Source organism: Musa acuminata, chromosome BXJ3-7 (assembly GCF_036884655.1).
Source record: "Musa acuminata AAA Group cultivar baxijiao chromosome BXJ3-7, Cavendish_Baxijiao_AAA, whole genome shotgun sequence".
NCBI classification, from domain to species: domain Eukaryota; kingdom Viridiplantae; phylum Streptophyta; class Magnoliopsida; order Zingiberales; family Musaceae; genus Musa; species Musa acuminata.
In genome coordinates, this window is record NC_088355.1 from 2775895 (window position 1) to 2792935 (window position 17041).

General features: G+C 35.6%; 1 protein-coding gene across 4 annotated transcripts in view; it reads right to left on the reverse strand.

Moving 5' to 3' along the window:
* LOC103990745 (ABC transporter C family member 2) overlaps positions 1-17041 on the reverse strand; it is a 30495-nt gene that overhangs the window by 9505 nt on the left and 3949 nt on the right. For 3 of the 4 annotated variants that reach the window (XM_009409994.3, XM_009409992.3, XM_009409993.3), the window contains exons 9-23: positions 16231-16287; positions 13189-13254; positions 12027-12101; positions 9848-9955; positions 8858-8992; positions 7750-7856; positions 7580-7673; positions 7265-7432; positions 5884-6024; positions 3571-3777; positions 3393-3491; positions 2905-3057; positions 1883-2274; positions 985-1165; positions 494-817 (exon numbers count right to left, since the gene is read on the reverse strand). In XM_009409994.3, coding sequence (XP_009408269.2) covers positions 494-817; positions 985-1165; positions 1883-2274; positions 2905-3057; positions 3393-3491; positions 3571-3777; positions 5884-6024; positions 7265-7432; positions 7580-7673; positions 7750-7856; positions 8858-8992; positions 9848-9955; positions 12027-12101; positions 13189-13254; positions 16231-16287 — 2307 coding nt within the window. The remainder of the gene's footprint in view (positions 1-493; positions 818-984; positions 1166-1882; positions 2275-2904; positions 3058-3392; positions 3492-3570; positions 3778-5883; positions 6025-7264; positions 7433-7579; positions 7674-7749; positions 7857-8857; positions 8993-9847; positions 9956-12026; positions 12102-13188; positions 13255-16230; positions 16288-17041) is intronic. The other variant, XM_065160841.1, reaches the window with a different exon arrangement.

Here is a 17041-nt window from a genome sequence, read left to right on the forward strand (position 1 = left end):
TGAAATAGAGAGGGCAAAACTTTGCAAAGTTAGTACAAGTCTGAAAATATATAATCATAAAAAGATCTGATGCATTATAGTGAAACTTTTGCCACAGATGTAAGGCTGCCTATTATTCCTATTATGAAGAAATTAACAAGGATTAGTGAAGGTGAAAACCACACCTTTCTTTACAAATATTTGTTGCACCTTCTATATTAAACAAACCTGTGTTTCTAGATCAACATAATGCACAAGAAAGTCAAAGAAGCATTACCTTAATTTTACTCTCCTATTATGTTTTTCTTTACTGGATAGAACAAGCTATTGCACTATAACTCATGATATCTTAGGCAGTCAAAAACAATGCTTTTGCATGTTATATAATCACTGGCATAACTTGCTAACTCGTATGAATGTAGAAGAGAACCAGTTCTACATGAAGAAAACAAAATATCACACTACACTAAACCAAAGTGAAAAATATGTTTAAACTTGATTAAAAATCTTGTACCTGATAATATAAATAGGCTGCATAGAACAAAATCAGAAGTGGCATTATTGCCCACAGAGAAGTAGTGCTCACGATGCCAATTAAAACAAAAGTTGAGAGAAGTTGCGAGATTTGTCCAAGGAACATATTAACAAAGACTGCAACACTGCGATCAATATCACCAAGATCTTTCGCAAACCTATTAATTATGCGTCCAAGTGGATTGGTATGAAAGAACACCATTGGGGCTCTTAATATAGAGTGAAGCATGGCATCGTGCAACCTCTTGGCTGCATAAAGGCTTGAAGTAATGAGCCAATAAGAGTTTGTCAGAGTCACAAGTACCTAGATAAACATTAAAACATTAAAGATCAGACTCCAGAGAAGCATTTGTTAAGCAGATATTCTACCAATCTTGAGGCTGCTGGCAAATGTAAAGCCTGAGCAACTAAGAAGTATGAAGTTAATTATGAACATTATGATTTTGAAAATTTTCATGGTAGAGGTAGTACCTGACCAAAAGAAAGAGATGCATAAATCAAATTGTAAAATCCAGGCCCATGGCTCTTTAGAGAGCTCTGATCTGTCCAAACACTTAACCATGTGCTACTTGAAACCCGTAGAATTTCAGTCAAGGTATAACAAGAGAAAAGTATAAGAACAACCCACATTCCACCCAACGCATTCTTATACCTGCAAAAACATGAAATTATTGAAATCTTGTAAAAGTTAGAATCTTAACCTCATACAAGAAGTTGGGCCAATAAAGATGAACATGACATAAACCATGGGCTATCATATGCATCTATTCTAATTCTAGTACATAGGAACTTCCAGATTATAATTGATCCACAGAATAAAGTATTTACTTCTGCGAGAAACTAAGGGGCAAGATTTCCAAAAGAAAATATTAGAACTAGAAAAGCATTTACCATCACCATATAACTTGGTATTGAAGAAAAATGTCTTCGTGTGCAATCAAACAAATACAAGAGAATTTGAGAACTCATAGGGGGTGAGATTCCATAATCATACAAAATAAGCTAAAAGCATTGAAAAGAATAGAACATGCAGAACTTCAATCTGATATACCAAAGCTAGAACACCAACATATCATAACAGACAAGAGGCATGAATAGGCCGAGACCAAAGGTATTAGAAAAACTTTGTACAATCAGTGGATCAATCAAGAAAAGGTTGAAACAAGGGTAATGCACCTAAGACAAATTGTAGCAATCTTAAATACGGAAGTAGTTCAGTAGAAAGTTAACAACACTCTGAATTGAAGTTAGAACATAAAGATGAAAAGCTTTCTTCAGTGTTCAGTCTTAAGATGAAAAAACTAACTAAAAGTCAAATATTGCAATTCAAAGATATGAAATCTGATTAAATTAGTGGGTCAAAATCTACCTCGCCAGAACCTTCAAACTAACAACACCTGTTTCACGTTCCTCTTGTTTGATAAGCACAGTTTTTCCTTCTTTCCCTTTATTCGGTTTCTCTTCCTTCTTTGATAAAACATTCACCATCTTTGTGACCTCTCCATTTTCAGAAGATTTTGCATTCTCTTCAGCACTTTCACCATGTATTTCTTCTTCATGCTCTTCCATTTTCCCAGCATTTTCCATTAATTTTTGAAATAGTATTCCACTAGAACAAAGTTCTTCAAATGTACCTTCTTCTTTCACCATTCCTTCATGAACCAGGATAATTTTGTCCACATTTGGTAGAAAATGTAACTGATTTGTTACCAAGACTCGAGTTTTATTTCTCAGTTGATCCTTGATGCATTTATCGAAAACCTGGATGCAATAGAGAGCCAAATCAGAATGTTATAAAGAAAACGCTAATCATTCACACTCAATTAGAGAATTGAAAAGCGAAGAAAAGCTGAATGTTTCTGTCAACTATTTCTCTTAAATTTCCAGCACAAAAAGGGATGAACTAGATCCTCAAGTTGAGTGCTTAAGGGAAGGCTACTATACTTGAAACAGACAGATAAAATTAGAAACTATACAGTCAGCATTTCATTTGAGTAGGCATCATTTTTTTTCCCTTTTTCCCCTTATTGTCTGCCCCCCCACCACCGCCACGCACCCACCCACACAACCCCAACAAAAAAAGAAGAAAAAAAACCAAACGAAAACAAACATCCTTTTTTTCCTTCTTCTTCCACATGGTTCTTTCAATACATAGTTGCATCTGATGCAATCAAAAGAGCGAATTTAAATAAACAGTGAATAAATTAGTCATATTATTAAAAGACCAGAAGGTCATGCTAAAAAAGGCAAGGCTGAATTATCCAACTTTGTGTTACTTTTGACAATGTAAATGTTAGGCAAGGTGTTTACTAAACATGATGGGTCACCAAATACAGCAATAACAGTGTTTATGATAAGATAATTTTCCTAATGTTTAATGACCAGTATTACCTGTCGACCAACATGAGCATCCAGTGCACTCAAAGGATCATCGAATATATATACATCCGAATCTGAATATACTGCCCTTGCCATGGAAACTCTTTGCTTTTGCCCACCACTGATATTGACTCCTCTTTCACCAATCTCCGTATGATCACCACCCTGGAGCAAAGGAAATTATAAAGACATGTTTCACACAGATAGCAGAACTGGAATGATGGAAGATTCTAGATAATTTCACTAAGCACACGGGTTATATATGTGTAAATGAGGATTCCTACTTATTTGATGGCTGAGGCATACATGTTCTGATATTTTTGAAATCTCTGGACCAGGAATATATGTCAACATCGTACCATGTGCATGAAAGTGTTTTTCATATAATTAGCTGCAAGCATGCCAAAGTGAATGTTTCTGTGCGTGTCGTGAGTGAGAGTGAGAGGGCAGGGAGTTGCACGAGTCAGAAACACAAACACGCGTCTCTTATCTGCACTTACCGGGAGCAAATCAAGGTCGTGTTGTAATGCAGTAACTTCAACTGCCTTCTCATAGCGTGATAGTTGAAAAGGAGATCCAAACAATATGTTGTCGCGTACCTGTATTGGACAAGAAAAAGTACAGTAACTATCTATTTGATAGTTCAATAAAAGTAAAGACACATGAATTATGACTGACAGTAGCATTGAATATCCATGAAACTTGTGGAACATAAGCAACAGTTCCTCGTATGACCGCTGATGTCTCAGTTCCAGCCACCGGTGGTAGTTCTCCTAGCATTGCTGATATTAAAGATGTTTTTCCTTCTCCGGTACTTCCAACTATTGCAACCAAGCTACCAACAGGTATGTCCACATTCACATTGAATAGTGTAGGCCTCTCTGCCTGAAACAGTTTGACAGATTAAATTATTGACACTAAGAAGAGATTCAGAATGTACATTAGCGCTTTTTCTCACCAGGAACTACATCACACTATGGAAGCAACAAGTTGGAAATCATAACAATGTGGAGCTATCAGCCAGTAAAAGGTTTTCATCTAGCTAGTACTCATTAGTTATAACATGTGGACACCTCAATCACATTAGCTTGAGATTGGCACCTAGCAAAAGTCAACAACGTTTTTAAAGCTACATGGAGCACAAACTTACACAGAACACGGATTATAACTGTCATCATCAGAAACAGGCTGATGATTTTACTATGAGTCAGATGTGGGCCTGGACAAGAAACAAGCTCCTCAAAGAGTTTGGCAGTTGTTGTGTTAGTAATGGTGCGAATTGCAGCACTGTAGGAGACTAGTTGTGCATTTAAGTAAAACCAAGCAAAAATATATGTTATATATGATGAAAAACATTATAATGATGATGATAAGAAGTGGCCATTGCTTTATACAAAAGATTCTAGTGACAGATAAATCTTATAAGCCACAAGGCAGTGATGACTATCATCAATATATAATTATTAAATTGTTTTGCATGTCCGTGTTAGATTATTAAAAAATGTGGTAAGTATCCCTAAAAATGACATTACATTCCTAAATCAGGCCCGATGGATTTATAATACACCAAGCAATGTTTTAAATACCAGAACAAAAATACAATATAGTAGGCCTAAGTAGACTTATAAAGGTACTAAAACTTGTTTGATGTGTCAGTGCACTAGTATAGTCAATATAACACAGTAATTAAAATCATGCTACCAAGTGAAATGTTTAGCTATTGAAGAAAGTTGGGCCTGTCATGCAGGGTCCATAGAGGAAGAATGTGCAGTAAACTCTAGGCCTAGCACCTATTTGGAAGGAAGAGTCTCTCTATAAGAGTAAAAAAATAAGACCACACATGTTTTGATCCTTCCCAAACCCCACATTAGCAAGAGCCTTGTGCATTGAATGCCTTCTTTTCACATGATTGGACGGAAGACTACAGAAAATGACCTTAATTTTAAGATACAACAGCAAAAAGTTATCACCAATTCGCACATAATATCTGTTTCTTTCCTATTTGCTCATTTCATTAGTCTCAAGAAGTTCCAACGCAAGAGGAGATATGCCTGACCAAGGTTCAAAAACAGTGTTCTTTTACATCTCAGTTGCACTAAAGAATATGTTGTACAGAAACTTAGGATAATGAATAGCATAGAAATCCAAGCATTCCAATCATGGAAAAAAAAACAAGCTGGCCAAAATTTACAACGAGTGCAATTCTTGTGCTCTTTGGTTTACATTATATTTCTATACATCATGTTTATGGATTATTTGAGTCTTTGGTTTTTGTAATTTGGGTAATTCAAAACAAATAACCAAACTAGTGTAATTTATTACCAATGTAAAAATCAAGATTTACATTTTTCTATTCAAATTAAGTTAATGGATTATTTAACTTTTTTAACGTATATGTGTTTCCTCTATGAGGATTTATATATAATATCCTTGCATTTCTTTAGACCCAAAGATTATGATGCTTCCAAAACTTCTTGAAGATTTAAATTTCAAGTCCCTATTCTTAATTCGAAAGAAGAAAAGAAAAGTGATATATATGAATAGTAGATAGTTATAAACAAAAAGAAAACACAGAAGAAATTTGAGGCTCCAGCCTCCAGGCTTAAAATCAAAACTCATGTGATACTGTAGTACTGAAAAAGAATTAGAAAGAATAATTTAGAATTGACTTTTCTTAATTGCAAATGCTCCATGAATCAGCTACAAGGACGCTTGATATTGGAAAGCATGACTAGCTTCAGTCAGGTAGGGAATGGTTGTCATGCACAACAGTTATATATTTAAGTGTCTCGACAAAAGAAAAAAATAAAACAAGTCAAATCAATGTAAATGGGTGTATTATTTTAGTATATACCATGAAGACTATGGCCAAGAGAAAAGCATCACTAAACGTGGTAATAAATAATGAGAAAGTGGTCCTCTCCCTCCAGTTTACTAGAACTCTGACATAATACCAAATCAACTAAGGAAGATTAAATAATTTTAAGAGACCTTTGAATCCCAAGAGAAGTATCCATTCTTGATTGAGATTGCTGGAAGCTGTGGTTCAAGAGGTGGATTCGGCAAAAGAATTCTCTCTTCAGCTAGGAGAAGCTCCTCTAGACGTTTAAGTGAGACATTGCAATTGACAACCTGCCAAAAACAAATAACTATCAAGCATTATAAGAGCATTGTGTGCCTGTTCGGTATTAAGTTCTTCGTGTGATTCTATTTTCAGATGTTCTTAAAAGATTTTGCCACACAATGGGAAGAATGAATGGTCACAAAAATTTGAGATTATAATCAACTATCCAAGTTCAGGAACTTAATTAAATTAAATGTCATCCTAAAAGAACTTAGAAGTTAGAACCACATTTCTTCAGAGAAACTAGCCAAAAAGAATACAATTCCCATTTGTCTGGCTCTCCACATTAAGAATATGCTGATTCTTCTGGACAAGAAGCTTGCAGAGCTTTGCATCAAAAAAAATGACTGGCAAGTTACCAACATGACGATCAAAAGCTATGCTATACATATCATTCCACAAGAAGAAGGTAGATATTTTTTAAATCAGAACATCTTCAATGCAAAAGGATATTATCAATTAAACGGAAGAGAAGGTAGGGACATTTTACCAAGAAGTTGACATGCATAATCCAGTCTTGGTTTAGAAAAGTGGGATCCTCATCAATTATATATTCAAAGATAAAAGTAGGAAGCATTATATATATTATATATTCTTTGCTCAATGTTTTCGTCTCACACTTCATCTTTCCCCTGCTTTATGCTGACAGTACAACACATCACTGCATCAAAGCTGTATAAATCTAAAATCAGCTGCAGAGATAACTACTTCTCACTAACTGGGTTACAATGATATCAGAAGTTTGCAACAAGCATTGTATTTTCCATATTAGCTCATCAAACAGGAATCAGCTGAGTGGTACCCCTTGTTCTCTTGAAGAAACTGTTTGGAACCTAAGATTTTGGCAAGATGATTTATCTCGATGGTCTCTTCTACAGTGAAATTCAGAAAAGATTCTAGAAAAAATTCAGGAAAACAAAGAAACAAGAAAAAATAATAACAAAATTAACTTTCTGTAGCAGAATAACAAAGCTGTATAAATCTAAAAATCAAATTCATAGATAGGACAAATAACTACTCGCTAATTTGGTCAAAATGAGATTATCACTGATATCAGCAGTGTGCAACAATCTAGTTACAAACCCAACCTGCAGCAAGGTAAATTTAATATCTTTATATATATACAAGGATTGGTACTTCAATTTATCTACAATTCAAGGTATGCAGAACAGTTTGCAGTACCTTATCATCACATGGAAAAGCAAGACTTTTGTAAGAAAGTTATAAAATTCTGGGGAAGTATCACACCTGAGTTATTAGATTCGGAAGCATGAACAAAGGAAATCTTAACACTGAAAACAATGAAAGTGATGTAAATGCCTTTGCAGGCGTTAAATCCCCTCCAAGAAGAGAATACACCCCAAAAGAGGCCACTGTAACCAAAACTGGAATGCTGTTCAGAATGAAACTATTGAACTGCACAACACAGTAGTAACTAGTAAGTCAGAAGAATGTATAACTTTCTAAGAGAAAAATGAAAAAAAGGAATAAAATTGACATTTTCACCAGTGAAAATATCTTATTTGATTAGGAAATTTAAGAAATGTTTTCTTTGGACCTTACCGCTGCTAGCAGCTGAGCCTTGCGGAACCATGAAAGCTCATCGTTACGAATGCTCTGAACTTTTGACTGGAAGCTTTTCTCCCACGCATAACATCTGCCACACCAGATGAGTAGATATGATCAACCAAAATTATATTTATTAAAAGGATTCCATTTGATGAAAAACATACTTCACTGTGTCCATAGCAGCCAATATTTCATTCATAAGACTAATTCTCTTGTCAGTATGTTGCAAACCTGCCTTTGAAAGTTTCTGCATTTTGCTTATCACAAATGTCTGATTCCACATGAAACCAGAAAAAAGTAAGAATGGTGGGAAAAATATAAGGCTAGCTGTTACTGAGCTCAAAAGAACTAGTAGTACTAGCCTTCCCATGAAAATTATTCTTTAGCTTGATAAATATGCCAATAAAAAAGAATATGGGAAATCGTAATCATGTTGGTCAAGTGGAAAAAGATGGCACCATGTATAAATTCAAATGACAAACTCCAAGCACTACTTTGAATGTAAACAACCCATAAACATGGATTCTGGTTAGCTGCTCTAGCAAGCTAACACGGAACATGTTTTGCCCAGGGATGTGTTTTTCTAATTAAGTAAATCACTCACACACAAGATTAGCATAAGAAAGGAAGACATGTATAATACTGAGAAGAACCGTGGAATTTCTCAGAAAAGTATAGGATAAAGAGAACTGCAAGGTCCAAACAATGCTCTCATTTATATTAAAAAAATAAAGATGTTTTAATAGCATCTCCTTTGATAAAAGAGAACCTGAAGAATTCTTTGCCAACAAAAATCTGATTTTGGAGCTGAAAATGTGTTTCAGACATGAAATTCCAGTCTCAACTGGACATGAATTTTAGAAGAAAAAATAAAAAAACAAAAATGCACAAAAAATAGGATCTGGAAGGACTAGCTTCTGAGTAACAAGTTCCAGGAGATACAAAAAGTTACTACTTATAAGAATCACTGTAAAAATCTCTAATCTTCTATTCTCTGTCAAATTTCAAGGTAGAGGCAGGTCAGACATATTCTGAAGTTATACAACCTAAAAAGATTTGCTTCTGTGAACTACAAAAGGTAGCACTACTTTGTATATGCATTAAGTTTGGACTTAAACACTAGTGACTCACCTAATATCTTCAATGATGACCATGCTTTACCACTGTAATTGCATATTCCATCTAATTTAATTCAATAAGCAAAGCGAAGATCTACAAACACAAACTTAGGAAAGGGAAGTTCCCACAAAACACAATGTCACAAGAGATTACCTGTATAGGAATTAGAAGAACCAGCACAAATGCACCAACAAGAGATGCAATTCCCAGCTGCTGGTAAAGAAGAATAACTGAAATGGTAATCCGAAAAGGAGCTGACCATATACTATGGAGCTGTTGGCACACTTGCTGTACAAAAAAAATGGCAAGATGCAACAATTTATATTTAGTTATGCCAAATAACCTTAATGAACCTAATAGAATAAAATTTGACAACTCAGTCATCCAGTTGATTTAACTTGTTAGTCATAAGACACTATGTTTATCCTTTAAATAGCTATCAAGCATGAGGAAATATATTATAGTTAACCCCTATTAACATATAGAACCAGGGTACATGAGGTATTCCCTGATTCAGGTAAGAGAACACAAGTATTATTTCAATAATATCTTCAACCAAGCTATGCAATATCATACCGTACCGATGTTTCGAGGTTGGCTCGGTACGGTACGGTACCGGTGTACCGAGTGGTACACCTTGGTGTACCAAACAATTTTATATATTTTTTCATACTGTAGCACTGTAGCACTACTACACTATAGCAGTACTGGGCGGTCCGCTTACCGGTATGCCGTCGGACCAGTACCATTCGATACTGTTTACCAAGGTCTGCTATACCGAAGCGTACCGCCTGTACCAGTCCGACAGATTTTCGGTACGCGGACCGCCCGGTACCGCTACAATGCTACAGTATTATACCGTAGCACTGCTATAATATAAAAAAATATAAAATTATTCGGTACACCAGGGTGTACCGCTCGGTACGCCCTGATGTACCTCCCGATACACCGGTACCGTACCATACTGAGCCCGGGTCAAAACGCCGGTACGGTACGGTACGACGAACCTTGCTGCATACCATATCTTCAACAACAAACATTTTGAGGAAACTTTCTTGATAAAGTTAAGTAAATTGAAGTAACTTTTTCTTTGACATCATCTTTTTATGCACACACATCTCAAAGTATAGCAAAAGAATATGCCTGAAGTGACTCTGCATCAGTTGTCATCAAGTTGGTAATCTTTCCCGATAAAAATTTAGTACGACTCTCATGGGTTAATCGTAATGATTTCCTAAACACAGCTGCAACCTTGAATGAGAAAAAAAAAGCAAGTCAGTTCCCTTAGAAGAATGCAGGCATTGAATGAAACTAATCATAGAAATCAAAGCAACAAACGTAGTCTCAATACGATAGCAGTCTCAAAATTTTGAAGGCAAATAAATCAAATTGTCATACTAGAACAATAATATTCCAAAATGAAACAGAGTAAATATGTGAAGTGAATACAAAATGAAACTCATTAAGCATACCATAATGACATATATATTCTCAGCCAAAGCACTTACTTTAGAAGCAAATGGTGCAATAATTCAGAAAACTATTTAGTATAAGAATTAAGAAAAGGTGTTTTCCTTTTTTGTTTCACCAATTGACTCTCTGGAAAACAACATGATACATATGGAAAAAACTTTCAAGGAAAATCCAATAACTAAATTAATAATCCAAATTTGGACTTCAATAATGTCTAATGTTTGAAATTTAAACAAAGACAATATTAATACAACATCAATTTTGATGACTGATTAATTTAGGAATGTGGCAAAAGAGCCTCTTGAAGAATCTAAAGGTAAAGATGCAACGTCACGCGAGAGTTGGCGATAACGTGAGAAAGTTAAAAAAAACACTACAAAAACACAATGATTTCAATATTGACAAATCTATAAAAATGAGAAGAATTTTAAAAGATATATAGTAGCTAAAAATGAGACAAAAGAAGTTGTAAGCTTTGCATTTGGCAAAATACAAGGCATATCCTAGTTTATAAAATAAGGATTTTTATTGGATACCTAAATTTTAATATCGTTAGATTATAGGATGAAAATCAAAAGGCACTTGTTAACTATATGAAGGGTAGATGAAGAAATTATTTCTATAAACTATTCAACATTCTATTAATAACTTAGCCTTAGAAATAGACAATAGATGGAAGTGACATTTCAAATTCCATGTCTACCACCCAGTACACCCGGTACATATCGACAAAAGACTAGCACATGGACCAGCCAATCTCAGCTGGTCTGATTTGAAACGGGGGTACCAAGCGGTACACTTACTTTCCCATGTTGACTGATCAAAATACGACCAGTACACTTACAAACCGGATGGTAAGCCGACCACCCAGTTTTCAGATCAATTTGGTTTTAAAAAGGGAACATATACATACAAACCTTAGTTTTGGATGGACACAAACCTTAGAAACTAAAGATTATAAATTAGTTAGAATTAAGTCCTGTGTATACAAAAGAAATGAGGGCATAGTTAAGATGGATGGACACAAGGCTCCTCTAAGTTCAAGCTTTAGAAGGGTCCAAAGCTTGGTCCTCTTGGATCTATTATTTATCATGAAGAAGACATTGTAAATACACTATTCATATTGTAAAATTTGGGTGTTTAAAATGGAGAAGGGTCCAAGGGATTTTGATGCATCTATTATGTTTCCCTAAGAGGCTAAGACAACTGAAAAGCCAACCATGCATTATGAATCAAAGTGTTATGCAACTAAAAAACAATATGCACAAAGAGCTCATGCAGCTGAAATAAAAAGAGAGAATAAGAACTGTTTTCATTTTAGAGCAAGAAATGTCGTATAAAACTGTGGTACCACCTGATATGGTATAAAATGGGCGGAATGTACAGGTCTGAGAGCTAGCTGAGATGTGGACCAACCTGTTTTGATCGTACCCAGGAAGCATACCAAAACCATGACATAATTCCAAGTAACTTATGGTAGAAAGAAATATGTAGGTCATAGTTACGAAGAGCATGTAGATGGCATCAAGGAACTAAATCTCGTATTCCATATACTCAAAAATAAATTCAAAAAAAATAGTAGAAGATTCAGGATACTTGACATGGTACACTACAGTCAGTATATTACATAAAAGTAAGGGGTCAGAACAGAAAAATACAGCTGGTGTACTGCAATACTTCAATGCATGGATCCATATCATCTGTGCAAGAAAATCTATTACCATTGTATTGAACTCAAAAAATGCTAGCACAATGATGATAAGTGATAACATCAAAAATTCAAAATATGTACAATATTTTGATCATAGAGTTTAATAACAGCAAAAGATGTGCAATATGAATAACATACCAAGGTAGCTCTCAATCTAAAGCCAACACGCATGACATTCTGAAAGTATTGTGCTTCACATAAGACTCCCAATGACTGAAAGCAAAAAATACTCGTCAGCAAGCAAATAACTAGTGCTTTAATCTTTCTCATATTTGTATGCACTATGTTGAAGCTTCAAAAGAGAAAAGAGAGGTATAACATACTAATCACTGAAGAGAGAAACTGCTATCAACAATAGTTTAAAAGACGATTCTCATATTTTGGCCATTTGCATTTGATGAACATGGCTATATTTGAAAATAGTGGCATATGGTCTACAATTATATTCAATTGTTGCACCTTAGAGGGTCAATTATACTCTCTATTAGTATGTGGTCTTCACTCTATTTTTGTGACAGTTTTTTTTTGCTGTTATATATTCTTTATCACATGTGTTCATTAATGTATGAAGACGAGCAAATAAGGCCAACATTCAAGTCACTCCTAACCACATGAATCCCTTGCTTCAGTGTAGCCTTTCCTTTTCAGAAGCATACTTCTATTAGTCCATGCATATGTCCATACAGGACAACTTTTATGGTGCAGATGATCCTAGATATTGCTCCTAGCTTTGGTCTTCATAAATAAATCTAGATGTATGCATACCGGCATAATGAACCTGTTTTTTACTGTTGTTGCCATGCAGGAAACAAAGCCATGGACCTGGGATTATTGCCAGCTTATAGTTGGGTCATATGCTTTCCAACTTATGCCAACAGTTCTTTGTGATGAATGTGGGGTTTCATTGAAGCAGACACTAGTAGCAACCACTGCTATAACCAGCAGAGATTGCCATAAGATGCACTATAATACCACAATACATCTCCCGAAAAATATTTTTCCCATCCAAATAAGAGAAGCTTTCAACCTCCTAATGAACCACCAAATATATGCTAAGTGCTTTTACTTATAGGTTATCAGGGAGTACATAGGTTTAAAAACAAATAATGTTTAATCTTCAACAAAGAGGAAAGAATTTTTATATCAACAAATGCATGAACATGCACAAAAACGTGCATCCTTTTCTACACAGCATGTGGACTAACACAGCACAGACCATTATTCAATCACATTTATCAACATTATGCAGTAAAAGTACTTGGGCTAAGAACAATAGACCTGCACAAGATAGAACACATACCACTCCAGCAAAAATTGAGAAAGCATAAATGTATCCATGCCATGCCGGTTCCCCTTGTTGCATGGACTGCAAATCATGCCAGTGTTCTCTTAGATTTATCTTAAGAATAATTAAAATCAGATACAAAGTAAAAGAATTGACAATTGTGAATAGTTGCATAACAACACCAAAACCAAAGAGTAAGTAAACACAATCGATATTAGAAGAAAACCAAAAAAATCGAAAGCATGATTTGGAGCTGAAATGAACAGAAGGATGGACAATGCATGGGACTTCCATCAGTGCAGTCAATGTGATCAATGCACACAATCTTACCCCTTTACCCCTACAAGCTAAGTGGTTGTTTCTATAATTTGAAACTTGATCGGTTAGATAACAAAGGACCAACCTTACCATGGAACCAAAGCTTACAGTTTTAAACAGGGAAAAGCAAACCAGACAATAGGGGTAATCAAACCATCCATGTTGTTTTGCTACAAAGTTTTCACCGAATTCCATCTAACACTTACTTATAGTCTTAAAGATATGTGTATGTGTTAATATACCTAGGTATATATACAAATGAATATAGAGGATAGGCCTTAGTATCATGACCAAGGTTCAAAATTTCATATCGTATCGGTGTACCGAGCTTTCTTGGTATGGTATGATATGGCGTACCGAGCGGTACACTTATATATATAGATCTAAAAAATATAAAAATCAATATATAAAAATATAAAAATATTAAAAAAAGGCGTACGCAGCCTTGGCGACGTCGCCTCCTCCTCTTCTCGTTGCCTTGTCTACGTCATTTAGCGAAGAAGGTGACGAAGACATCGAAGACTGCAGACGTCTCTGGCCTTCGGCGAAGAACGCGATGAAGGTTGCAAACGTCTCCGACCTTCGACGAAGAACACAGCGAAGAAGAAGGCCGCAGAGTCATAAACGAGGCAATGAAAGAGACCACCTCTTCCGCTGCTCTAGTCACCGCCTCTCCTGATCCCCGCGCCTCTAGATCCTCCTCTTTATGAATCTCCTCGTCGTTACCTCCTGGATCGAGATTGTTGAGGGAGGGCGACACCGGATCGAGATCGAGAAAGGGCGTGGAAACAAGTTCACGTCGAGGTTCTCCCAATTCTCCCTCTTCTTCGAATGCCCTTTCCTTCTTCCTTCTTCAATGCTTCTCCCTTAGCCTCGCCGCAGCCAAGCTGATACCGCCCGAAATAACCCCGTATCGGACTCGAGCAGACCCCCATGGTGGGCGATTCGCATACCGATTCACAGGCGGACCGGTACGTACCGCCCAATACGGGCAGTACGATTCGAAATCGCAAACCTTGATCATAATAAGCTTGCTCCTTTGAGATTTAACTGACCAAGGTTTAAGTCAACCTTTTTACTTGTAGGAATAAGACTGCATATATTGATCCTTTCAAGACCTGCATTATTAGTAGTCATGCATTAGACAACCCATTTATGTTTATACTTCTATATATATCAGATATGTATATATATTCTTACACATATGATATATTTGTAAGAATATATATACATATATGACATATATAAAGCTTTTTCAATGCATTAGACAACCTTACCACAAAGTGACTGAAGCTTTTTCGACTCATTCCTCCTAGTCAAGAAAGGGGAGGGTTGATCAAGCCCACCTCGCCAACGCCAAGTAGTAATAAATTTTTATTTTTCTATTATTGTCGTTCTGTCATTATTTTTAGTTGATGATTTAGGAAGTTTTTATAGTCTTTTCTAAGCCCACTTGGTGTTCTAAAGCCCCATTATACTCTAGTATAAAACAAAAAATTTTAATTTTGAGATTCACATTTCGGAAGAGTAAAGATTACTTTTGGTAAGATTTTGCAGGATAACAAGACTAACTTCCCTCCCACAAAGTCGTAGTAAACATAAGTGCTTGTCAAGCCTAAAGCTCATGCTTGGATGTTCTTTTCTATAAAAAATTGTTATCTTGATAGTTATATTTTCTAATTGACAACTTGGAAGGCATATTCGCCTGAAATTGGAAAAATGCTTGACAGCGGAATCACGTCTAAGATATGTGTATGTGTGCCTACATACATAATGGGAGAATTAAGGATGTGATGTCATGGTGCAACCTAGATAATGTCTAATGTTCATCTCAACTGTCCATGCTTGGGGAGAGGTCAAAAAGCATTCAAGATTCACTCATACAGATATCCTTTTCCTAATAGTGTACAGTTAGGACAATTTAAGTTCCAATGGAACATAATTTTTAACTCAAATGCACATACAAGAAACAAGTATATGAATGTTATAATCATAGTTACAAAATCACTGTTACATGAGACTTATTTACTTCTTTCTACAATCCCAAAGTCTTGTTAGAGATGTGCTCTTCTGCAACAGTAGCCCCAAGGTCCATAATCACCATGATTCCCTATAAACACCACTCGATATCTTAGGTGCCTCCTCCATTTCAAATTCTCAATCACCCTCATTCTGTTGTTGGTGCCTATGCTGTGGTCTTCTCACCTCTCCGGTCTCCAAGGTCACTACACATGTACAAGCAAGCTCTACTATGACGACAGAACAGGAATCATCTCACACCACCACCACTGGCTATGTTATGCTTCACCATTATGGTGCCCTTTTTCTAACAAGTATAACTCAACTTGAATAACTGGGAAACCAAGGAACCAAATTGGTCCACAAAGTCACTGAGACAGTAATAGTTCTTAGTTTCGCTCAAGGGAAAACTCAACCTGGTTCAGACTCCAGTAAAACTTGGTAGCAACCAGTTGACTAGACCTTGAACACCCTTAGTTAATACAAAAAGAGGGGTTCATAGAACATGACAGTGTTCTGAAAAATTTTCAGCCATAACAAAAAACGATCAATAAACTCAATCATGAAAGACTAGCAACTTCAAGAATTTGCTAGTTTAGACTTTAGACAACAAATAAATATTTGACCAGTATACAGGCACAAAAAAGAGGGAATGTCAAAAGCTTCATAAATTAAGAGACAGCACAGCACTTGCATGCTTATTGTAAAAAATGAACTTACCAGCAAAAGACGGTTCAAAATTAATGGACCAACAAATTGAGATGCATCATTACCAATCTGAGCCAAGTAGAAGAAAAAAAGTTATCCAAGAAGAATCATGAAATATATAAAGACTGCCATACAAAGAGTCGGAAATTTGCAAAATGTGGTTTCCATTTTATTCTCCATCAACTTGGTTCACTGCTACTTTATGAATCGATCACTAGATGAACGTAATTGGACTACCGCCATAAATCAACAATTATCATATATCAAAAATGTTTCTTGTCCCTGAATAAATTCATACCTAATCAAAATTAAGTTCATTTATTAGACACAATCCAGCTAAATAGATTTCTAATTATTGACCCTAGGTAAGGGGAAAGATGCATCTGAGCTACTTTTAACAATGAATGCTCACTGCTGAATACTGATCACATGGCCAACTCATGCATCAAGTCAAACTCACATTAGCATAAGTATTGTTTGCAATAGGGAAAATGTATACTAGAATCGAGTTTCTACATATTGAAGCAGTAACCTTAAAGGAGCTTCATCTTATAATTTTTAACTGAATTCTAACTCAAACAAGCATCAATCTTATTATTGTAGCCCTACTGATAGTATGCAAGTATATGTCTGGCAACAAATTGGCAATTTCTTTCTAATTTACAAGATATCTTCAGGTAATACAGTTAGTGGCACTGCAGGAGAGAAGCTGATGTAGCGAAAAAAAAATTTACTCTTGGAAAACTAATATATAGCTTTCATCAGAAAACTCCACAGGAAAGAGGAAGCACGGCAATTAAATTACCAAGATACTCTGACCACA